The following is a 25415-nucleotide window of genomic DNA, read 5'->3' as shown; positions in this document are numbered from 1 at the left end:
TGTCTCTTTCCCTAGTCATGTATAAAGCTGTTAGATGAAACAAATCTGACAGTGGTAGTGTTTCTTCACTGCTAGACCTTTAAGTCACATAGAATTTTAGAAGCTTGTTGCAGTAGAGGAGACTTCTAGAGTGAATATGCACAGTTTCAGAAGGAAGGAACTGAGTTCTGGTTGAATTGTACAAATAAAAAAAAAAAACAACCCAGAAGTATAGCCCTATTTTTTTTGTACTTTGTTAGCATTTTGCTTGGTGTTTCTTCTCTTCCATTGTCTGCAACTTGAGCAGTCAGATTTTCAGTTGTTCTTACATTTTTTGAGTTACAGTTATTAGGATTTAGGACTGCATTGTCATCTAATTGTAAAGTTAAATTATTAAATATGTGTTACATCAGTGTAGCACTGTTTGGTAGGAGAGTCAAAAGGAAAGGTATGGCAATTCACTTCATTTATTCCACTGAAGAATTACTTTGTCTAAGGACAGCACATGGGTTTTTGGTTTGGTTTTTTTATTGATTCTGTGTATGAATGTAAGGCTTCTGAATTCTGCAGCACTTTTCTGCTCCTGCAGGCTAAGACGGCGTCGTGATTATGAAGGTGCACAAAGGTATGGAGAAATCAAGGAGAAAAGAAGCAAAGAGGACAAAGAAATGCAGAATAAACCAACAGAAAAGGAGAACTCAATCAAGGAGGGAAAGTTGCACCTATGTACACCTCAGAAGAGGAAACTAGCAAGGGTAATAGTGGAAACTGGAAGAGAGAAGACTCCCAGGCAATCAGCAGAGAAATGGAAGCGTCCGGAAGAGAGAGACTTAAGAGAAAAACGTTGTTTTATCTGTGGAAGAGAAGGTCATATTAGAAAGGAATGCCCACAATATAAAGGAGTTGCAGGTAAGAAACTGATCAAGCTGAGTAGTTTAAACAGCACTTATGGTGTTCTTCGGTATTTTTAACATGATTGACTAACAGATAAGGTTTTTGCACCATGTAAATGTTGGGTTGTTTTTTTTAATGTAGTCACATTTAATGATTTTCCCTTCATCCTCACCTTCCTTTCAGAAATTTGCTGTATCCTAGGGGATTTGGCATGGTTTCTCTTAGCAGATAAGATATTTGTAACTGAAAGGGTATAAGTATGAAATATATTGAAATTCCTTCCATTGTCATCACAGTATATGAGCTTGCCAACATTTCAAAGTACAGCCTCTCTTCCAGTTCATCATAATTGCAACAAAAGCTAACGTTACAGCTCTTCACATTACCTAAACCAGAATGATTGTATACAACCCTAAAGTCGACATGAAAAGTGTACAGATTTGCTCAGATAGAATTTTGTGAATAAAATAAAGAACGCTTCTGACAAGTCAGCAGTTGGAGGGATACAGGAATTCACCTCATAGATCCTGATTGACAGATCTGAATGAAATATTTCTAAGCAAAAGAGTTTAATTATCTAAGTCATCCCTCAAATAAGATGGATTGCTCATAGTTTGTGTTCCAAAGGAATATCTTTCTAAGATAAAACTCAGACTTAAGACAATATGTGGTACTTGTAATTAGCTTCCAAAGGAACAAAATAACACTGTTTCCCTGTAGGTTAACCTGGGTGTGTTTAAATTCAGGCTGGAAAAAATTTGTTTTACAGATTACTAATGACTTGACCTCTTAAAGGAACAGACAGGAGTCTTTTATATAAACATATTTTACAAACCAGCTTTTCTCTACTTGAAAAAATATCTTGTCTGCCTTAAATGAGGAAACTCTTCATAATTGGACGCATTTAGAGGAAGAGGGCATAAGACTGTGTTAAAATACTGGAAGAGGGAGGAAAATGGGGCAGGTATATTCAGAATTGTGAATATATTTAGAAGTATTCTTACTTTGATAGACCACTAGAAGTATTGGATGGACAGAGAAGTTGATTAAAAATTGAAGCCATGCTTCATTCAGCTTCTGACCTTTTGAAGGTGTATGTCAAGTCTAAATTTAACTTTAGAGTTTATCTTTGACCTTTTCTCACTGAACTTCTCTTCCAGCCATTCTGTTTGCTGTGGTACTGCATGTGCTAAGGTGGAGGGGAATATGCCTGACTGTTTCATAGTCAATGATATTTAACATTCATTGTATGAGAACTGTACTTAGGCTTCACAGTATATATGTCTAAACTAATAAATTCTGAAGTAGGTGTTTTTATTAGTATGTTTGAATTTGAAAGAATTGCTGTAGGTTGGGCTTTGTCTTTTATTGCTTGCTTAGTGCCTGAAGTGTTCTCTCTAGTTGAATAAAGTACTATGAACAAATGGATCAAAGAGTTCAGACTTGACTCTTTGCTGCATATTGTGAGAATACGGACACTTTGCTTATCACCTTATCTTCATTCATCCTAAATTCCCTGTTGCCTGCTGATTCTGGAAGAGAATACAAAGCTTAATTTATTGTAGTTTCCTAGGTTAGATGTATGTCACCACATTATGCCAGTTTTCAGTGTTATAAAACTGAGGAAACTAACAATGTCCTACATTCTACATTTTCTGATTCTAGATAGCAAATATTTTGGTATCTTTCTGTCTTAGGATAACCGAAATAGAAATTAGTTTGCAATTAGCAACTCCTTTTTATGATTTTTTCAGGTGGCTCAAAACCAGAAGTGTTGTGCGGGTCCCCTTCTTTACCCAGTGCTGTCAAACATGCTGGTAGATTAAATCAGGTAAACACCAAGTGTCACTTTTGTTTCATCTTTTACTTTTTATATGTTTTAAAGTCCATGTAAAGTAATTAAGAACAGCTTTACTTTAGTTTTCAAGGAAAACCTTTTATGTTGTGAAATGGAATACTTCAGTTTTCTTGGTTCATTGATGTGTGTATGTTTTTTATAGGGAGTGCTTATGCATGAAGAAAAAAAGAAACAAAAAGGAAAAGTATTTTTGAGTCCCCAGTCAGGTTTGTGTATCTTCAGTTCAATTCATAAACTATATGTAAAAGCTTAGCCAGGTGGGCAAGGGAGGGGATTCTGCCCCTCTGCTCTGCTGAGACCCCACCTGCAGTGCTGCATCCAGCTCTGGGGTGCCAGCACAGGAAGGACATGGATCTATGAGAGTGAGTCCAGAGGAGGCTTACCAAGATGATTAGAGGGATGGAGCACCTCTCCTATGGAGAGGCTGAGAGGGTTGGGGCCGTTCAGCCTGGAGAAAAGAAGGCTTCGGGAAGACTATGTTGGCCTTTCAGTTCTAAAAAAGGGCCTGTAAGAAAAGTGGGAACAAACTTCTTAGCAGGGACTGTTGTGATAAAACCTGGGGTAATGGTTTAAAACTGAAAGAGGGTCAGTTTACATTAAAGTTTTTTACAATGAGGATGGCAAAACATGGGCACAGGTTGCCCAGAGAGGTGGTGGATGCCCCGTCCCTGAAAACATCCAAGGTCAGGTTGGATGTGGCTCTGAGCAACCTGATCTAGTGGAAAATGTCCCTGCTCATGGCAGGAGGGTTGGACTAAATGATCCTTAACACAAATTATTCTAGAATTGTATGATTCTTCATCAGTCCTTACAGGAATTTTACCTAATTTGCTGAACACAGTGGCAGCTTGAACAGGCTGAAGCCACCTATTTTTTTTAATCTGGAAAAGTGTACTATTTTTGAGTTTTTATTTGGAAGCAAAACTTGGGCACAACAATTCTGTGCCTTTATATCATTGAGTCTGGTCGATTTATTTTGCAGAACGGTATGGTGGAGTTGTATCAATCTCTTCTGTTTCAGGTTACATGGGGTTTTCTGATTTTTCAGGAACATGGAATGCTTTCTTGTGAGGGTTCCTTGCAGTAATTGTCTAGAATTATACACAATAAACTTAGGAGAAATTATCAAACCGCATCCTTAGTGTGAGCTGCCAAAATGCAAACTAGTTAAAATTACATTTGAAAGTAGCAGTGAGATTGTATTATAAAGGCCTTTATGTACTTTTTCTGAATCAGAGATGGTTTGCTTTAAACGTGTGATTAACAATGTAGCTTCCTTTCAGTCATTTCACACTCTTATTAGCAATGAAGTACAGTACAATGAATATTTTTAGAATGGCTGCATTTTTTAAAATTAGAATTTCTAGTACAAACTCTTCAAACCTTTCAGCAGCATGGGTGTATAATACACTAATCTCTGCAGTTGGAGGGGGACCTAATTAGTTTTCTGAAGTTTGTAAAGACTTGACTGCAATTAAGTATCTCAAACTGAATTATCTGTTTTGTTGGGAAGACATATTTGGTTTTTTGTCTTCACTGCAAGGCTTTTTCAAGTCTAAGTTTGGGGATTTTTTAACACAAAGTGATTTGTCATTAGGTGTTTAGTTGAACAAAATGCTGGTTTTTGATTTTGTATTTTATTATTTTCTACTGTCCTTCAGCAGGTAATGCTCTTAAGTTGATCTGTATGTCCTTTCATTCTAGTTTGATTTGATAGTAATTCTCTCCTGTCTTTTTGTTTCAGTTGGTTTATGTCTTTTTTGGAGAAAAAAAAAAGCAAATACCTTTAAAGCATGATGCTTTCTTCCTCCCAATTTAGGCAGCCTTTCCAATAAATACATGACTCAGGGAAAAGCCTCACAGAAGAGGACCCAGCAAGAATCATGAGGGATATTAAGCACTGGTAAACTGCAACACAGGCCCATCATTCACTTAAAAGAAATGTCTTTGGCTAAAGCATCTGAATTCACGGGACAGCAGCATAGACAACCTTCAGCTTAAGTTCAATGAAAATATGGGTGTTTTATTTTAAATTGTTAGTACAAACAACTGTGGATTTTAATACGCACCCCTGCTCTTTAATAGATTGTTTGAGGATTTTAATAGAAAGCCATGATGTTTTGTATTTGTTTACTACGTAAATCATTTAGAAAAGGGCAGGTACTAAAAATGGACTGTTTTCAGGGTTTTGTTGTTCCACCTGACCATTTTAAACTGCACTAAAACTATGTGCTAGCCAAATAAATTATATTTTCTTCAAAAATGAATTTTAGAAGGAGCAAATGGTATTTATTAATGTTGATTGTTTACTGAATCCTCATGTAAGTGTTTGAAATGTTTGTAGACTGCTACGTTCTTTTTTATTTCTCTAGAGAACTGAAAACATAGACGCTAGTCATCATATGTAAAACAGTCTCTGGACAAGCAGTGCCACTGAGATTTTGTGGGGTTGTTTTCTGTTCTGTGATTTTATGGGAGTTCATTTGCTGCTGTGCTCGTGTTCAGGAAGAAAGAAAGAAAGACTAGGAAACAGGTCAGTCCTGTTTTGTTGCTGCTAAGAATCTTTTTCAAGGCCTTGGGGATACAGACAAAAATGCTTTAAGAAATAGAGATATTATATTTGGCAATTGGGGAAAAATACATGTCCGTTTTCATAGAATGTGAAGAGGATCCTTGTACCAGTCAAGAATTTACATTCTTTAGTAATAGGCACTTGAGCTTTACTTGAAGTCCTTCCAGAGGTGGTAATGTACCATCTTATCTTGTTCAGAAAAGAATTAGTTACATGTTAAAATTGTTAATTGTTAAAATTGTTAATTTATGAATCTGAAATAAATTTTAAAAAAAAGTGAAAATCAGACTTAAGTTTCTGTATTTTTTCCTGAGGTTGTAGTTTTCAACATTCCTGACATAAATGTAGAATTAATGATAACTTACTATAATTATCTTGATTTTTGACTATCATGTTCCATATTTTTTTCCCTATCAATCTGTTTTTATGGAAGTTGAAAGCTAGAATTGCTGAAGTGGTCTTAGGGAACTAGGATCCTGTTTTCGTTTTCATCCATCTGAAGCCAGCTATCTGTGGACTTCTAGATATGTTGCTTTCACAGCAATAATTTCTTCTGTGTCCTTTGCTAAAGACATACTATATTTTTGCTTTATTTAGCTTTCTGTTCAGAGTTACTTCCAGTTTTGCTGGTGGGAATGAAGTGTATAAACCTCTTCTGAACCAGGTGCATACTCTGTCCTCCTAATGATACGGAGAGACACACAGTTGTTCATTCATGCTGCCTTTTTTATTAGAAAAAAGTGCTGTCATCATATTTCACAAGAATTTCACGTGCTTTTGATGTCCAAGTTTCCAAAGTTGGAATATGTTTTATGCTGTGAATTAGTAAGTTATCAGGGCTGAGAAATTGAGAAAGATGAAGTTGTTTCAGGTTTGCAGCACAGTTAACTGTCTTAAACAGGTAAGTCAACCTCATTTAGCTATTTAACTGCTAGATCACACACATCCATTTTCTCTAATGTAATTTTTTTGGTGAGGTTTGTTTCATAGCTGTATTTAAAACTGTTTCCCCATCTGTTAAAATTCTACTTTAACTTATTTATTGCACAGCAATTTCTTTTATAAACATCATCACATTTTTATAAGAACTACAGAAGCCACGTAAAAAATTACCTTCACTAATAAGTTTTCATGGCTTGAAATAGCTGCATAGGAGTTCCCTAGCATGGAAAGTTGTTGGCTTTTTCTTCCATACTGATGAATTATCAATATTTCTTGTTACTTGCTTGAACTAGTTAGATTTAAAACAGATTTTTCCATTTATCTTCTCTGAGGGAAGGCTATGTTCAAGCCCATGCTCAGTCTTCCATGCTGAGATTGATTCAGCAGACACGGGACTAAGGAGTGATGCTTGGAAGCATCCTGAGGAAAGAGAAAGTAAAGCTCTTCGTGCCTGCATGATAGAGTGTTACTGATGACAGTGGCGTTAGTTGCATTTGTACATGAACTTCCCCCCTTCAAGAGTACTGACTTCAGCCCAGTAGTTCATTTAAATCCCCCCAAGTAGGAGTGTTTTGTTGAGATTGCATGCTCAAGGTGCATGAATTGTGTGTGATACACTTTTTGTAGCTAAAGAAAATGCAACTTTCTTTATAACCTGCTTTCTTTTAACCTGCTATCTTTATATTTGAGGTAGTAGTGCTTCAGTAAAGAGTAGTGGCATAATCATGTGTAGTGGTTTGGTCCAAAATACTCATTACTGTTTATCTTCTGTGAGATAAGAACTAGGAGAGACAGAAAGCAGGCACTAAACTTGAAGGAACATAAAGAAGTTTATTAACAGACCTAAAAGAAGGGAAAAAAAAAAATATACCACCTTCAGAACTCTCCTCCCCCCCCACCTTCCTCCCTTCTCCCACTGACAATGTAAAAAGACAACCCTTAAGATGTTCAGTCTGTTTACCACTTCCATAATAACCTTGTTCAGTCCATTTAGAAAGAGAAGTCTCTTCTTGCTCATGCTATGAAAACATTATCACAACGAGCCAGCCGCCCACTTCCAAATATTGTTCAGTCCATTTAGGATGAGGAGTCTCTCTGCTCACATGTGAGTCCCTTCCCCCAACTTGCAGCTTTTCCCACAACTGCTTTCGAGGGTCCACTCTTGAAGGTTTTTGGGGTAAAATTTTAAGGTTGAGCCATTTAGAAGCAAGAACAGAGGCCCTTCTCCTTCCCTGGGAGCAAAGGGTCTTCATCATCTTCATCTTTAGGACTATCTCTGGGAGCATCTCTAGGGACTGAGGTTTTCTCCTTTCCCATTTGGAGCAAAAGTCCTCATCTGGTCCAGCTCTCCCTGTCCAAACTTCTCATGAAATTACAGCTGCGTCAGCATCTGCCTATCTCAGCGCAGGTGCTTTTGCTTACGAGCTGAACACTCCACCCCCCATATCTTCATGAGATTACAACAGGATACTCTGATATATCATAGCTTCACAACAGAATTTCAGCTTTAAGCATCTCCTCTTTCTCTTCCCTGAGGTTTTCAGCTCTTCACAGCACTAAAAGGGTTAATCTCACCTCGGCCTTGCAGCTGGAATGTTTCTTATCGCAGTGGAGAGGGGGGAGAGCCGAGCCACTCCGGCTGCCCACGGCAAGGCAGTGGGGGGGGTTCCATGGCTGGAACAGGTCCATGGCTCCAGGATGGCCGTGGCCCGGCCCAGCCTGGCCCAAGCAGGGCCTGGCCGGCCCCGCTGGCCCCCACACGGGGCCCGCAGCCACCTGTGCCAGCACCGGAAACGAGAGAGAGCTTGGAGGGGGAGTTTGTCTATTCTTAAATGTGGATCACAGAGGTGGTCCCAACTTTAAGTGGCTTAGAGAATTGTCCATATTCAAACTGGCCAGCTGATAGGTTCTATCAGTTCCCAGAGGAAGCTGTAAGCACCCCTTAGCAAGGACATCCCTTCCAGGACTATGCTTGCTAACCTATGACATTATGTATGTAAAAAACACATCTGCACACTTTCTGCCAAGCTCTCCAGAACTACTAAGCCCAGAATCGGGGAGCTGAAGTAACTGAGGTCATGAGACTGAAATGTGTTTCTTGTGCTTGGACTTCATAAACACGGATTTAAAGTATTATCTAGCATATTTAAGGATGCTGGAATGTGGAAATGAAAAACAGGTACTTGTTTTCCTTCTGGCATAGCCATAATTCAAAGTAATGGCATGAGTCTCCCTGTACCAAGGCTATTGGGGTTTCTTGCACGTGAAGTCACTGCAGCCACCAGGAGCTGGGGAATGGCAGTGCAGTTCACCCAGCAGCTTTCAAGCTCTCCTCCCATGATGCCTCTGCAGGGATTGAGAAGGGCAGCTGACCACTGCAGAGCCATCCTCTCACCTGGCCCCAGCGGGGCATAAGCGTGGAGGAAGGGGCAGGATCCTGGTCAGTAGGAGAGCAGACACAATGCATTGTCTGTGATGGATCATAGCAGTCACTGGTTCCAGGTCCTGTGCATTTCACTCAGGGATTTGTCCAAACTGGATCACTCTGCACATGGGTTTTGCCTGCTGAGCCAAAGCTTCCTATGGAATAGCCATATGCTTTGTTATTTTAAAATTCTTGCCTATGTGACAGTCAATAAATATTCACATTCACATTTTATAGGTGGGACACTATGTACTCGTGGGCCTCTGTTGTTCCCTAGTGTGGGAAAATGCTTGGGGATAAAAAGATAACGGTATGGAAATTACAGAGGAAAATAGGTTTGCTACGCCCTGCATGGAACAGGGCCAGCATACCTGACTTCCCACTCACTCGTACATGCTGAAGAAGGGTGGAGTAGAGTACATTGTAGCCAGGCTCTTGCAGAGGATGGAACTTCAAGCTCCTTTCTGGCTGATAAGCTGCACAGGAGCTGAAAACCAAGGGAGATAAAGGAAGATGTGCTGTTGTCGAACTGATGCCTTAAGAGGCCTCCTAGAAACAGAGACTAGACAGGAGTGAGGGAATAAAAGAGGTATTTATTTGAAAGGCCTTCAAAGGTACACCCCAGGGAGCCTGAAGCCATTCTCAAAATGGATCCCAAGACGGACCCCAGGTCACGAGTTCTTCACCCTTTTATAGGTTTGGTTCATTTGCATAGCAGGGTTAATTCTCAAATTAAAGCTTCAGTTTTCCCCTCAGCTTGCCCCCCCCCCCCCTTCGTGGCTCTTTGGTTTATACTTTTGGCCTAGGACAGTCTTGGTGTCCTTGGAATGCAGGGTGGGAGAGGCTTTGTTATGTCTACCTAGTATGAGAGAGCAGAAATTAACAGGCTACAAGAAACTTCAGAGTTACACACCAAGCAGTACAGAATTTGAAAAATATAAAAGTTAAAACCTAAGGCATCAGAATCAGCAACTGTGCTGAAATCACTCTCCTTAGGCTGACACATTATGTATACTGAGATATCCTGCCCCCCAATGTACAGCCACCCTTCACTGAATAAGCTGTATGACTAGAGCCACTCAAGCTCCATTTAAACATAAGAAAATAGTACAAAAGTGAATTCAGACGGGTGAGAAGTTAGGAAAGACTCCATTGTAACTTCTGGAATCAGTTGACAGGCTCAACCTCTCTTTGGTCCCATGGGGACAACTATTGGGTAAGAACAGTGTTCTATGAGTGCTAAATGCTTGTCTTGAGCTCACTTCTGTTAGGGATTAGAGCTTTTTAGTATATTGCTTTGAATTAATATATTGCTTTGAATATGTTTTTGCAGTCAGCTACTATCACCATCAATCCTTGAACCTTAACATGTCAGAATTCTAGGCTGCATCCACAGCAGCAGGGCCAGGGAGGGGATTCTGTCCCTTTGCTCTGCTCTGGTGAGATCTCAACACTGCATCCAGGACATGGAACTGTGGGAGTGTGTGGCCTCCCCTGCACTAAGTTGATAGGACTGCAGCCACCACCCTTATGAAGACAGGCTGAGAAGGTTGTCTGGAGACCTCATGGCAACCTTCCAGTATTTGAAGGGGGCCCACAGGGAAGCTGGAGACAGACTCTTCATCAGGAACTGCAGTGATAAAACAAGGGGGAAATTTAAACAGGTATTAAGAAGAAATTCGTTACTGCGAGGGAGGTGAGGCACTGGAACGGGTTGCCCAGGGAAGTTCTGGATGTGTTCAGGGCCAGTTTGGATAAGGCCTTTACAAAGCCGGTCTAGTGGGAGGTGTCCCTGCCCACGGCAAACGGTGGGACTGAACGATCTTTAAGCTCCATTCCAATCCCTTAACACTCTAAATTAATAAACATTGTTATTCCGTAACCTGTTGACTTTACCCTTCAAGGGCGCCGACAGACTAACCAATTATTAAAGGATTTCAGAAAAACCTCTCCTTTCCACCTGACACCTGGGCCGCTGTTTTGGCGCGGCCTCCGCGAAGGGCAGGGCGTCCTGGTCGTCTTTGCTGCTTATCTCGGCGCGCAGCCCCGCTGCCTGCGGAGCCCCGCCCGCCCTCAGCGGGGCCGGGTCCGGGGCCGCAGCCGCAGCGGGCCCAGGCGCCAGGCCTAGGGGGCGGAGGCGGCGCAGCCCGTCCCCGCCCGCGGCCCGTGCGCGGTGGCGTCACGGCGTGCGGGTGGCGCTGCCCATGGCCGAGGGCGCCGGGCCATGGCCTCGTCCGTGGTGCGCGCCACGGTGCGCGCCGTCAGCAAGCGCAGGATCCAGGCGACCCGTGCAGCCCTTACGCTGGTCAGTGCCGCGGGTGGGCAGCGAGCGGGACCCGGGGGCCCGCGGCACCTCACGGGTGCGGGAGCTGCGCCACGGGCCCCCTCTGGCCCGGGCAGTGAGGCGGCCCCTGGCGACAGCGGGGGGGGCACGGGGACGAGGACGGGGACGGCCCGCTCCGCCGGGCTGTGCCCGCTCGGCCGGCGTCGGTAACCCCAGCGGGGCGGCTGCGGCGGCCGGGCTGCAGAGGGGTCTGCTTGCCCCTGCCGAGTTGAGAGGCGGAGGGAGCTCCTGCTCCTCGCCAGTCCCGCTGGGAGGAGGCCCCGCGCTGCACCGCTCCGTCTGCGGAACCGTGGAGTTCCGGGGCAGCACCGGTGAGGCCCCTGCGAGCGCGGGGCCTTGTGGCATAGACACCCCCAAAAAGAGTATTTAATTAAATTTTTTTTTTAAAGGGAAATGCGTTAGCTACGGAGGCTGACGCGTAGGTTGTTTCCAAGAAGGCTTTACATCCTGTTGTTAATAATAAAGGACGTGTATTCTGTACCAGCGCCGTACTGGAGAGGCCAAACTTGAAAACATGGTGTTCGGTCATAGGTTGGTCTCGATGATCTCAGAGGTCTTTTCCAGTCTCTGATTCTGAGAGAGATCACTGCAGAAAAAGGTGCAGTCAGTTGTTCCGTGGAGGAACAGGGGCAGATCGAGTGCATACAGTTCAGTCGTTTGTCAGAGTAGGTAATTCCTGCTCAGTGGGTCTCTAACAACAGGACTGGTAGCGGTAATTCGAAAGGGTTGTCTACTGCAAGTCTACTTGCGGTTTGCTTTGTGTGTTTAAGCCGGCTTATAGTAAGAACTTCACATAACTAATGCATTTCTTGGTGTCTTAGAAATTTGTAGGCATGTAATGGAAATTTTGACATTTGCGTTGTGTTCTTGCATTTCTGCATCAACTAGACCTGCGTGAATGGTGAATTTTATCTGGTGCAAAGTCACAGGTTCCCTTTAGGTTAACAGGGAGAGAGAAGTAGACCATGAGCCCTCTATATCTAACTGATTTTTCTCTGCAATGTGTGTGTGAAAAAATTTTCACAAGAACAGAGCTACTTGATTGAATTATGGTAGTTATTTGGGGGGAAAAAAACCCAAAGAAACAACATGGATCTTGACAGGCTTGAGAGGTGGGCTGATACAAACATCATGAAGTTCAGCAAAGTGAAGTGCAAGGTCCTGCACCTTGGGTTGGGGCAATCCCAGGCACGCCAACAGGTTAGGTGGAGAATGGATTGAGAGCAGCCCTATCGAGAAGGATTTGGGTCTGATGGTTGCTGAGAGGCTGGACATGACCCAGTGATGGGCACTTGCAGCCCAGAAAGCCAGTTGTGTCCTGGGCTGCATCCAAAGCAGCGTGGGCAGCAGGGGAGGGAGGGGATTCTGCCCCTCTGCTCTGCTCTGGTGAGACCCCACCTGGAACACTGCATCCAGCTCTGGGGCCTCCAACATAAGGATGTGGAGCAAGTCCACAGGAGGCCACAAAGTTGATAAGAGGACTGCAGCCACCTCCCTTACAAACACAGGCTGAGAAGGTTGGGGCTGTCCAGCTTGAAGAAGAGAAAGTTGTCTGGAGACCTCATGGCAACCTTCCAGTATTTGAAGGGGGCCCACAGGGAAGCTGGAGACAGACTCTTCATCAGGAACTGTAGTGATAAAACAAGGGGGAAATTTAGACAGGTATTAGGAAGAAATTCGTTACTGTGAGGGAGGTGAGGCACTGGAACGGGTTGCCCAGGGAAGTTCTGGATGTGTTCAGGGCCAGTTTGGATAAGGCCTTTACAAACCTGTCCCTGCCATGGCAGGGGTGTTGGAACTAGATGATCCTTAAGGTTCTCTTCCAACTCAAACCGTTCTGATATGCTGATTCTAACAGCCAAACCCCCCAGTGTTAAGGATTAAGGATTGAATTCTTGAGGTATCTGTTTGCTGGCAGTGTGGGTGAGGAGAGGAGTGAAGAGGTGTTGTTTTCTGTATCAATTAGGTTGAGCAGACATCTGTTTTACAGCAGTGTGTATCTTACATGCCTCAACTTTAATACATGCAAATACTCATTGCAAATAAACAAAAAAATATTAAAATTTATATGTATGCTTCTGTCTTTCAGACCCCGTCTGCTGTCCAGAAGATAAAAGAGCTTCTGAAAGATAAACCTGACCATGTAAGTATAATATAATAATAAGTGTGTAGGGTGTGCAAAGGTATTAGCACAACTCATGATTGCAAAGCATTTCTGGTTAACTTTTGAAATGAGCACTGAAGTGTTTGTTAGAGATGTTGACATCTTTTTTTGGTGGGGAATGCTTTAGCTTATTTGTATATCCAGCTTTGTTTTGTTACGAAATGAAATGCAGCAAACAACTGACTGTAATGACATTTCACTGTACTGTTACTGCTGAGATTAATAAAGCTGGAAAAATTTTAAGCTTCGAATGTTTTTGAGATACATTTTAGTGGAACCCTTTAGTATGGCATAGTGTTGACTTCTGATAGGGAGAGAGCTCTTCAGCTGTTGATATTAAGACGTTATTATTTAAGTTTTTGTAGGAATTCTCATTGTGAAGTATGCAAGAATAAAGTTATATTCATATGCATTGGAGAACTTCTAATTCTGAGGAAACTTGCCAGGCAGTCTGTTTTTTTAACTAATCAGTGTTTTCACCAAATAATGAGTTTGTTATCTTTTCTTCCTGGGGGAAAGACACGCAGAGACACTTTTATAACCGTTGTAAAAGCAAACATTAGCTTTTTTTTAACAAGTGAGTATTATTTCAAGAAGAACATTTCTTTTATTAACAAGCCCATTGTTTCTTTTTCTTCCTGCACATCTGCAACTAACTAGACTTACTTGGGCTAATGTTTTAAACCATCCTAAGGAAGCCCTGGGCCTACAATTGATATAGTCAGTCATTTCCTGGCTGTAGATGGTGTTTGCATTTTCCAGCCCATTATTTGTAGCAGTTCCTGTAGAGAAATGTATTATTCTGAAAGGGTCAGATGCAGTTTGTCTTGAGATCCCATTTGATGACAACTGTTACATTTTGATACATTTTTATCACAATATACGGACATAGATAATAAAATTGCCTCTTAGTTATGAAGCACTAGTTTGTGGAAGGTGATACTTCTTAAAGATTGTTACACACAAATAATTTTCTACTTTGTTAAAACTTTTTCTCAGTTGTTTTCCTTACATGGATGCTTTTTTTGTCAGACTTGTTGAACGCTGTGAATGTTACAAACATTGACTAAGTTGGCTTTTAAGGCCAGTTAAAACAGTACACATATAGACATATTTGATTTAGGGAGGGGTTTGCTTTTTGAGTGAGACTGGCAATAAAGGTAGTGAAAAATCAAAGTACGTTGTTCAGAACTTTGGTTTAAAGTAAGTTTTCTGATGGTGTCATTACAACAGGTCTAATCCGGTGACTGCCCTTGTTTTGGCCTCACAGCTTCATAATTATGTTACTGTCTATAATCTTGTCATAGTACCTGAATTAGCATCTGAGTAAACTGTAGTTTGAAGTCACAAAAGTATCTGTCTTTGAAATTTGACCTTTTTGAGACCAGGCTCCTAAAAGAGTCCCAATGGTTCATTACTTCAAAACTTTAACATACTGTAGGGCGTGATCTGCAGCAGCAAGCACCAGATGGTTTTTTTTTACCGTGGCAGTCAAATTTATAAAAGAAAAAAGAAAAAGTTATCTCTTAATCTGTTAAAGTAATTCACTTTTGCATTTAGGCAGTGGAGAAAAATAAATGTCAGCATTTCGTTGTTCTGCATACTTTTTAACTTGCTATTCTGAATAGGTTTTAAAAAGGAAGTCATGCATGTGGTGGTGTTTTTTGTTGTTTATTGGTTTTTAGGTAGGTGTGAAAGTAGGTGTTCGTACAAGGGGATGCAATGGACTTTCTTACACATTAGAATATACAAAATCGAAAGGAGACTCTGATGAAGAAGTAGTTCAAGATGGTGAGTTTCTGGTGCAGCAGCACAAGCTTCTCGGGTGGTGGGGATGAAACCTGGTCATTTTGAGAGAAGAAATCTGTGTTGTCAAAGTTTTGTGCATCTTGTTGGATTCACAGACTTTAAGAAAGGTATGAAATGGGTTACCGTCTGTAATGCATGGGAATTGCATACTGAAGCTGAGATTCGGTGCCATGTTCTACAGCTTATTTTCCTCAGCATCATTTTTTTTTGTCCCCATTCAAAATTACAGACATTCATGTGCACACCCAAGTAACAGTTCCAGACTTTTGCCAGACTTCTATAGGCAGATTGAAAACAGTGATGAAAGTGCCCCACGTTAGGCCAGGGAAACCAAGTTGTACTGGTAGTCTTCATATTTAGCTTCCTCTTTTTTATTACTGGTCAAAAGAGAATTTCAAAGTGAATGATGGTTTTGCTGTATGTAATTTCTGCTTTTTCTCTTGTTTTCAAGGCGTTAGAGTGTTTATTGAAAAGAAGGCACAGCTGACACTTCTAGGAACTGAAATGGACTATGTAGAAGACAAACTGTCCAGTGAATTTGTCTTCAATAATCCAAACATCAAAGGAACGTGTGGCTGTGGAGAAAGCTTTAACATCTGAAATCTCAGGACTACTTCTTTGACTTGAGCAGCCCAAAACACTTACTATTATGACTTTGAGAAGCAAATGCATTTTCTTCAGGTTTGTAGGCTGCGTAAAGTGGGGATACTATTAAGAAAAATAAATTTAAATATTTGAAAATGTAAGCTCTGTGTTAAATTCCACCACTGATGTAGTTACGCTGTAATTTGTGATGAGTTGGGATCTAAAAGGTAAGAACAGTAAGTGCCGCAGTAACATCACTGTACTTCCACTTGCCAAGGAAATAAAATCTCACTGTTCTTCTTCTGTCATTTTCTTTGTCAATCCTACTCATACTTCCCCATTCAAAACCCATTTAAAAGAATATATTGTGTTCTGCTTTGATTTGGGGAAAACAAACCAATGAACAAAAAATCTCAACCATTTCTGTGTGAGTATTTATAAGGATTTATATATACAAGCACACAGTCCTTGCTTATTTTGTAGTTTTCCAATGCTTTCATCTTTTTACAAGTGCATTTTCTGGTGGTTTATTTTCCCTTGAATTCAGGGAAATAAAAATGTTGTTCGTGTATTAATGTAGTGGTAGACTATGGTAGCACTGGTATGGAAATGCTTCGAAGAGGGCTAGCCTAATTTTAATTATTTTCCTTTCTTTGTTGAAGGCACAGTCCCTGCTGTACTTGGTCATTTTCAAAACATGAAGTATCTGGCACTGGAGGGCTAAAAAGTGATACACAGGCCTTGTTTTTCACATTTCAGTTTCTTTTCTTGCCTCAATTAATTTGCAAAGTTGGTAAAACTGCCTCCACTTTCTCATTCCCCATGTTCACAGAATGTGCTCTGTTTGCACCAAAATCTATGAACACTTCTATTGAGAGACAAATGTCAGATTTCTCATTACTTTTTTTTTTTTTTTTTGTAATCATGCATGCTACTAATTTTGTTAAGAGTTTGAACTCTTTTTCATAACTCTTTAGGTAGTAGAATTTTTTCACCAAAGTTTATGGTCGCTTGTGTTTAACTCCTGTCTTGAGGTTAACTTGATAACAGGAGAAAAAGCATTTTTAATTAGAAAAAACCCCTTAGTATTTCATATTACTTTTAAATTAACAGAGACAGTAATTAAAATACTGTAAGAGGCCGTTTTTTCTTTGGAATTTACTTAATCAGAAATTTGGTTTTGTAATCAAGTGTGTTTCAAGTTTATACAGTCTTCAGCAGTTATTCAGTGGTGCTGAGACAGAAGCATAAATATCTCTCTAGACCTTCCCAACACCTGATATGAGCAAGGAGCTGTTCTGCCCTTTTAACTCCTGATTGTCTGGAGATTACATGGTGCAGCTCAGGTGCTCACTTGTGCAGAAAATAAGATACCTGCCTGAGCAACAGATTTGAACAGCTGGTGAAAATGGTGCAAATAAAAAGTAGGGGACACAAGGAATCTTGCAGGTGTTGAGATGGAAGTGATCTAAGAACATTAGGTCTGCTTGTTGAAAATCCAGAGGTCATCTTGAGGCGGACAGTTGTACCCACATGCCTGTCACCAACTGCTGGAGGTGCAGGATTGCACCTACATTTTGGTTCTTCCCTCTGCACCTTTTCCCAGGGCAGATGGAGGAATAAAAATGAAAAAACAAAATTATGCTTCATCTGCTTTATGTAGTGCACAGGAACAGAAGGTCAGAATTACTTACAGTCTAACAGTAAATACTTGAAATTTGGTTGTATATCGCCTTTTGATGTAAAGACACTATTTCCTTCAGCAGTCAGCTGTTGCACACAGTTACTTTACATAGTGATTCAGGAATTAGTGGTAATACACTGGTGAAGTGCTTCTATAGTGATATAACACTTTTCAGGCTTGCCAAACAAAAACATGAAGTTCATGTGACATAGTTGCATTACATCTAAAACTCCAAGCTAAGGGCATTTCTTCAGATTGCATTTCTCTGCTTCTTGCTAGAGAGAAGACTTTGAATGTGGTAACACTGGTGGTTGCTAAGAGTGCTGGTGCTTACTCGTTTAACTTGTTTTGCAGTGGAGGGGATTGGTATGAAATTTATTTTAGACCTGTGGCATGTACAGCAATCATTTTTGTGTGTTTCGTGTGTATGCCTTGAATGAAAGTTTGCACTTTTGTACCCCCATGAAGTAATCATCTTAAGTTGTCACCTTACTAAGATAACTAATGCACAATGTGTTAAACTTCTGCTAAAGTGCTATTTACAGTTGCATACAAGCTGTATAGTTTTGTTGACTGGTCCACTATAATTTTGTGCAACAATATATGTAGAGTCCTCAATTATAATAAAAATATAGCCTGTTGGTAACCATGAAATATTCCTATCTTGAATGATTTTTTAAAGTAATGAAAAAGCACTGGGGGAGAGAACAGGTTTGTGTGCTGGGATTACAAAGTAGACACAATGCTGTTGTTACCTGACTTAATATTTCCCCAAAATATTAAATATTTCCAGATATTAACAGCATTGAAATGGCATAGAAACATGGCAAAAAAAAAAAAAAAGTAAACTGTGTACATAAGATATTTACACATACTGGAGGACTGTGCTGTTAATGCATAGCCTTCTGTTAAAATTCATGACACACTATTCTCAGGGTAAGAATTCTAGGAGACAAGATAAATATATTTTGAAGGCTTTTACATACCAAAAATCGTTGTGGTATGTTTCAATGCAGGATAATGATTTTGATCAAAGTAACTGCTGATTTGAAATCTGGTTTTTTAAACTGGTTAGGCATTTCCAGGATGAGTCAAAGGGCATTCTTCACCATTCCACTTCCGTGCTTTATCATGGCATTAATGCCCTATGGTGTACTATGTCCATGACACATTTGGGGTTTTCTCTTAGATACAGTCTGTCCACCTCTATAAAGATTCCTTTTCCTGTTAGGTGAAGATTCTGAACAATAGAAGATGAAGTAATGAATTCTAGAAAAATGTAAGAGGTCGTTGATACAATTGCATATTCATGATGTTAGAGAGAGAGAGACAAATCTTTCATACAGTCAGGAGCCTGGAAAGGCTTTCTGTTGGAGATCTTACAGAAGTTGACAAAAATGCTTGCTCAACCAGGTCAGTATCCCTGTTCCACTCAGTTTTATAGCTCTTTTTGGATGGCTTAGGAAGAAGAATTTGTTTAGGAAAACATTGAATAGCTCAATATGCAAGTCAACTGGACAACAGGTGATGGGACAAAATAAATAGGAACTACAAAACAAAAAATTAAGATTCAGAAACTGAATTTTTCATGCAAAAGAAACTATTCCTTTTTTTTAACTTAATTTCTATATGCTGAAGGTTGCTTCCATTGATTTTGTTGATTTTTTTGTTGTTGTTTTGATTTTTTTTTAATTACTGTAGTTATTATTCCCCTTGTTTATTTAAATCAGCACCTTCACTATACCAGCTATAACATTATTATACTACTGGCTGCCTGACTGTTCATGACACAAATTTTTTATGATGCTAGAATTTTGCAGTTTCTTCTTACAGAAGAATTTTGTAGTTGTAGATGTGGCAGAGTGTGCATCTCTGTCTTCAGCTCAAAAGAACCCTCAAAAGAGTACTTAAATTTAAAATTAAAGAATACTTGGAAATTACTTTTTCTCGTGACCAATACAGCTTTGTGTCTGTAAAGTGATCTGCCAAACAGTGAGCATTTTGGGCTGCCGTGCACTTTACTGCTGCTTTTAACACCTAAGAGATATCCTGCTTCAACATGGTGAGGAAAACGTACTTAGGGCAATTCCACATGCATTTGGGCTTGAACAGCATTTGAATAGCAATTTTTGTATGCAATATCTGGCATTTTTCTTAAAGAGAAGTACAGCAAGGGAAGATTAACCACTCTATTTTAGCAGGGTCTTCACCCTCACCTTTTATGCTCCCCTTCAGTGGGCTGTGCCTCAGTCTGTGCATGCCTTAGCGGGCAGCAGTGCGCCCCAAGCTCCTCACACAAGAACCCAGCGGTCCCAGACCGTGTCTGTCTAGGGACAGGGTCCAACCCCACACAGACTGAACTCCAAGGGCTAGGTTCGTGGGAACTGGTACCTGCTGACACTAGGTGGCAGCAAGTTTCCAGTCCGCACGTTTCGAAAGGCAGATCTCCTCTTTCCTCATGCTCATGTTCGAAGTTTCCTACTGGATTTCCTGAATACCAGAGCACTTTTGCCTATAGTGGTGAAAAGCATTGTTCAGCTCTGCTGCTTGTCTTTCTTGCATTCTGTTTTGTGCTTTGTATCTGTCCCTGACACCTGGCAAATGATCACAGAAATCCAAATGGCCAAATCATTTCCAAGATCCTGATGGAAAGAGAAGCAGAGGAGCTTTCTGACCAGCTTTAGCTTTTGAAGCGTTGGGTTTTTTCAACATTCCTCCTCATCTTCACAACTTCCTTGCAAGAGATAGGATGGCATTTGGCTGGCACTGGATTCTGGACATAAACTAAGGGAAATACACACTATTAACAGCTTCCTTAAGTTCACCTTCTTCCTCTTAGTGATCTGTTTTATATATGTACCATAACAGTATTCCAGAAAAATTACATTTTTAAACTACTTTTGTACAATCCTATTAAGGCATAATGCAGAAAATTAGAGATTTTTTTTCACAGACCAGTTGACATCTGCACTCTGTTATAAACATTATAAAAGATATGCATAATATTACGTATCAGTTCAAAGGAATTGTACTCATCATTATTGTGGCTTGTTTGGGAACATGGTTCTTTGTCTCTTGTGTGATCATGCTTTTAGCTTCATACCCAGCCTGTGATTATTTTTTATACTGTGTTTAGATTGCAAGATTTTTTTGTTCCAAATGTGATTTGTTTGCATTGTATGACGATCAGTTGCTACCGAACTGCAATTTTTATCAAAATTTGTAGTCTTCAAAAAGTTTAAGCAACAACAACAGAAAAATTCAGAGTCATCCATGTAATATATTTTTACAGTCCTGCACCATTAATGTGAAGATTTTACAGTATGCTTTCCAAAAATTGTTGTCATACCTCACAAACACTAAAAATTAGCAGCAAGGTACCCATGTTTTCTGGAGCAAGCACACATCTCTCTTCTGTACTGTACAGTTAGCAGTAAGGTCTAACAATTGGGATGCTACAGCATGTAACAAATGCAGCTTGCTTTCTAATAAGCCTATTATTACCAATCATTCACAAATAGATGCTGAACAGCAAAATGCTAAATCAACAAGAACAGGAATGAGAATCCCACACAGTTTCATATTTGAAGATGTCAAACAATTCTCTAATTCAACGTAAAAAATACCTGTTGCTGGAGGGCACAGGGAAGTTGGTCTGCAAGCCATTGCAAAAACTTATACTTCCTTATGTGTTATTGCCAGTTTCTTTGATACAAATATTTCAGGGGGAGAGAGGGGAAAGAAATGTTATGCAAAATACAACACTTTAGGAAAGAGAAAAGACTCCAGTCAACATTCAAGACTTTCTCCATGTCTACATTACACAATTCTGATGCTGAGCAGTCAGTACTGATAATTATTTATGGATCTCTCAGAGTACTACAAATGGGATTATTCAGAAACCACAGAACAAAAATTAAAAGAAGGAAAAGTCTGAATTCCAAGAGCCAACTTGTGGATATAGGAATTCAGACATTAGTCTCTGAAATAATTTGTAAGTAATAGAAGCATGACTATCTGGGATATGAAAAAGGATAGTTTTCGAAGGAGAAGTAGGCAAACAATCTGCTGCATTTATTACACAAAACACGATTTTTTCCACAAAATCATGACAAGAAATATTAAAAACATATATAAGTCCTACAGGCATTTGGAAGCACTTTCAGGTCCATGTGCATAGAGGTAGTCGATTTTTACAAGCTTGTTTGTTGCTCCTAACATTGAATTCAGTGGAAAACTTGTCTTGGATTTTGGTGGGATCTGGATTCACGTATACAGTTTTCTCCTCTCAAATTAACAACATAGTACACCTGCTCTGAAATGTATTAAGAGGCTGTTTTTATGAATCTGCTATAGCTAATGGCTTGGATATACTGTGGCCACTCTGTGCAGAGAGATTACCATACCAGCGCATCTTTAGTCCCAATTGAAAAACAAAGGGAGAATCTGTGCCAAAGCACTACTTCCCATATTTCTTCCCTCCTCCCCACCTTCATTACTACAAAGTACTTTAGGGTTACATATGCATTTTTCATCTATTACCCTGTGTGTGTATGTGTGTGTGTGCGTGTGTGCATGCACATCTAAGCAAAACCCCATGGCTCTGAGTGGCCTTTCTGCATAGCTTGGGAAAAACTAAACCAATTGCTTTAACTCTTGGCATCTCACATATAGCATCAAATCTTCAAGAAACGATTTGTCAGAGGCTGTATATTTTCCACTGTTGCAATACTTTTGGGTAGGTGAGTCATCACCTGAAGACTGCCATAGCATACACTCCTTACATGCTTGCATGTCAGCTCCCTCAAGGAGCTGACAACTCTTCAGGCAGCTGGTTTCAATTGGTTCTCACACTGTCTCTGCCTAGACATTCCTCAGAGGCCAACAGGGACAAAATCAATACCTCGATGACAAAGGAGGTTTTAACATGGGGACAGACTGAAACGAGCTGAAGATCTGTTTTTTGCTTCAAATAGCAGATGTAACATAGGCAGCATCAGTTCAAACCTGTCTTCTTGGATCTGCCAGCAAACCCACGCTTCTAGGAGTGTGCAGTTGTTAAGTGTTGACATCTAGCCACTGGCTTTGTGACTGAGACTGGCAAGATGAGTGCCAAACAGTAATTATATATGAATTATTTTACCTCATGACTTTATAATCAGTCAAAGTCACTCTATTCACCCCCGTGAGAGTAGAAGTAGACCTATTTTTCCTTTTTTCTTCTTTGTTTTTTCCCTTGTTTTTTTCCTTCTAAGAAATAACAACAAGAAACAATGTAGGCATTTGTCAAGTGTAGATATCTCACTGAAAGTGTTGGGTACTGAGCACCAGTTTAAATTAAAACATGCAGAGGTCAGTGTTCTGGATTGTTACAATGTACTCCCACTTATTCTAGAGAAAATGTTGTATTATATGTATGCGTTAACATAATACATATCTTTTTGCCCATGTCAGAAATACCTATGTGATCTTCCACAATCTGAGGAGATTTCAATGGAACAGTGAAGATAAAAGAGACATTTCAAAAAATTTTGAGAGAAACAATTTACAGACCTTTCAAGATACTAGAAGGAACAACTCAGAAGGCATGCTATGTTGTCCCTTTGATTTTTGAGTATTCAATAATTTTTTCTGTTTATCTTTCATATCCTGGTCTGCATCATGAATTTGAATGGAAATTACTGCAGTTCAGCAGAGAAAGCAAATAAAATTGACGTGCTGTAGGCAATTTAAAAAGTTACTATTATTTTTAATTATTCTTCAGACTGCAATAGTAGCTGGAAATTGTATTTGGAGCATGACTTTCTTATGCTGTACCAACACAGCAGAACAATATGACTCTCACAAGTGTTTTAGTGTTCCTCAGATGTGGAGCAGCTGGAGGGAAGCATAAACCTTCAGAAAAACAATGTGCTTATATTTTTTTGTCTCTGCAGGAACATGGTATGTATAAAATGTAGTTTGTATTTCTCTGTTCAATGTAATTCCTAGCCTAGAGAGACTAGCTCAGTTAACTGCTATCTGAGATATCCCTGGGTCAGATGTGGTCCTGAGAGTAGGCATGTTCTACATTAACCGTCCCACTTAACTTACCAGGTTGTCCCCTGCCCAGGCTAAGGAACTGAAGTCTGTCCTTCCTTCTCTCTCATCCTTTCATTTCTCTCTCTTCTTGTTTTTGTATATTCATCTCTCTCTATGTATTTATCCACTATCTTCTACCCTCTTTCCAGGCAACATCTTAATATTTTTTCGATCACTTTTCCTGTCAGTCTACTCTTACTGGTCATGAAGGAGTCCTTGTGTCCAATGCCCAGGAACAGCCCTTTTCTTTTATTCAGGAATAGATATCCCAGTTGTATTCCTCCTTTCTGTTCAATTCTCCTTTAACCCATCAGACTCTCCTGTTTTATGACAGAATTCCCTCAGTCCCAATGACAAAGGAGATCTTTCTGCCTGGTCCACAATGTGTCTCCAAGTATTAGCAACACCTTTGGTTGGCCTGGTTACCTCAGCTAATCAATTTGTACAATGGTGTTGCCTCAGCAGAGATTCTCTCCTTGCTAGGTACCCAGAAACAACTACAGCCAGCTGGGAGGTTGATCCATTGCTGGGAGCTTCCTGGTAACTGTGCTCTTCGTCTCTCTACACCATGCAAATAAATTATTCCTTGGACACATATATGACTGTTCAGCAGAGTGATGAAAATAGTTACTTCAGCAAGCATGGGTGTGGTCCTGCTGCACGGGATGGTGTTTATGGAGAAAAGAATGCTGAGCTGCCTTAGTTGCCACCACTAGCTGTTCTCTCAGAAATCCCAATGGGCGAGAGCTGTGTACTTCAGAGAAATACTCTAAAGGTATAAAGTGTTTTTCTCAGATGCATAAGCGGTGTGATACAAAGCAGAGTGATAACCTCAGTGGGTTTCTACTTTGTTCAATTTTAACTGTACCCCCACACAGAGACTGGCAGCTAGGTGATGCAGTATTGCTTTGTTGGTTTTTTGGTTTTGTTTTTTTTTTTTCTTTTTCATTTTAATGATCAGAGCTGAAACCCCTCAAAGTTAATGAAAGCCCCCAGACTTCAGTGAATTTTTTGATCAGGACCATAAAGTGTGAAATGGGTCCCTTCCGACCTAGGAAAGATAACTATTCAGTGAGTATTCTGGCCATTTTCTGATAATAGCTGTTCCTGATTTAGAGATAGTTTGAAAGGACACATAGCTTGATTTCCCAGACATGTGCACTCCCCAGGCATGAGAAGGAGCTTCTTCCAAAAAAAAAAGTACAAAAGAGTTCTAGCTGCAAGAGAATTATATACATTTGCTGTAGAAAGTATTTAGAAGGAGGTGTTTTATTGCTGCCCAAAGGCAAGGCTGTGCCTTAGCTCCTGCAGACTCGTGTCTCTCCCTGATACTGGTGTAACGCTGGAGAGTCCTTCTCTTGCAAAGTGATCTAAAGAATCATAAAGCAAAAAACCTCTGATTCCTTCTGTACATAAAACCACACTCAAAACATGAATCTTACCTCTCTTTAGATGAGTTCATACTGTGGGAAAGAAATATGTAACACAAATTAAGGCTTGTGTAGATCTTTGAGTAAGTGCTTATAACACAAAAGAAAACCAGTGCTTGTATTTCAGTGGTAGCATTGTAATACTTGATCACAGTATGTAATTTGTAGGAAAGATTTCCTAGTATAAAACAGAGACTGTGTCACTTCCAGGAGATAAGCTTAAGATGTCTTTATTAATTATGTTTGAAATTCACAGACAGGCTAAACCAAATAAAGTTGTTCAAGAGCCTTTGGAGAAGTTCCTGGAGGGAAAAAAAGGGAATTAGGAATGCACTCTAACCTGTGTTTTATATGAATTTATTTCACTGATGTAGTAGTTCTTACAGTAAACAATTTAATACAAATTATTCTAACATCTTTGCTGAAGCTGAGTAACTAAAAGTTTTGTAGGAGATATATAGTCTATTTTTTCAGTTTTTCAGTATCTACTACACTTACTGAGGAACAATTGGAGCTATTACCCCTCACCTGTAGCTACCTTTGTTAAAAGATCTGAGACTTTACCTTTCAGTGATGGTTGTGATGTACAATGTTTAATTCTGAAGTGCTTTATTTCATACAGGGTGCTGGAGCTGGCTCAATGCACTC

The 25415-nt window shown here is 40.2% G+C and overlaps 2 protein-coding genes across 6 annotated transcripts in view; both read left to right on the top strand.

The window, feature by feature from the left end:
• TUT7 (terminal uridylyl transferase 7) overlaps positions 1-5508 on the top strand; it is a 34917-nt gene extending 29409 nt beyond the window's left edge. For 3 of the 5 annotated variants that reach the window (XM_082301996.1, XM_082301997.1, XM_082301993.1), the window contains 4 exons: positions 569-888; positions 2628-2704; positions 2874-2937; positions 4551-5508. In XM_082301996.1, the coding sequence (XP_082158122.1) occupies positions 569-888; positions 2628-2704; positions 2874-2937; positions 4551-4618 (529 nt within the window). In that variant the 3' untranslated portion in view covers positions 4619-5508. Of the gene's footprint in view, positions 1-568; positions 889-2627; positions 2705-2873; positions 2938-4475 lie in introns of all 5 variants that reach the window. The other 2 variants (XM_082301994.1, XM_082301995.1) reach the window with 2 other exon arrangements.
• A 5330-nt stretch (positions 5509-10838) lies between these two features.
• Positions 10839-17910, top strand: ISCA1 (iron-sulfur cluster assembly 1). Its single transcript, XM_082302184.1, has 4 exons — positions 10839-10975; positions 13104-13157; positions 14864-14969; positions 15439-17910. The coding sequence occupies exons 1-4, from the start codon at positions 10895-10897 to the stop codon at positions 15585-15587; spliced, it is 390 nt and encodes a 129-aa protein (XP_082158310.1). The 5' UTR covers positions 10839-10894; the 3' UTR covers positions 15588-17910.
• Positions 17911-25415: the final 7505 nt, after the last annotated feature.

Source organism: Coloeus monedula (assembly GCF_965178545.1).
Source record: "Coloeus monedula genome assembly, chromosome: Z".
NCBI lineage: Eukaryota > Metazoa > Chordata > Aves > Passeriformes > Corvidae > Coloeus > Coloeus monedula.
The sequence above is the reverse complement of the archived record's forward strand: the minus strand, read 5'-3'. Positions and strand labels throughout refer to the sequence as shown.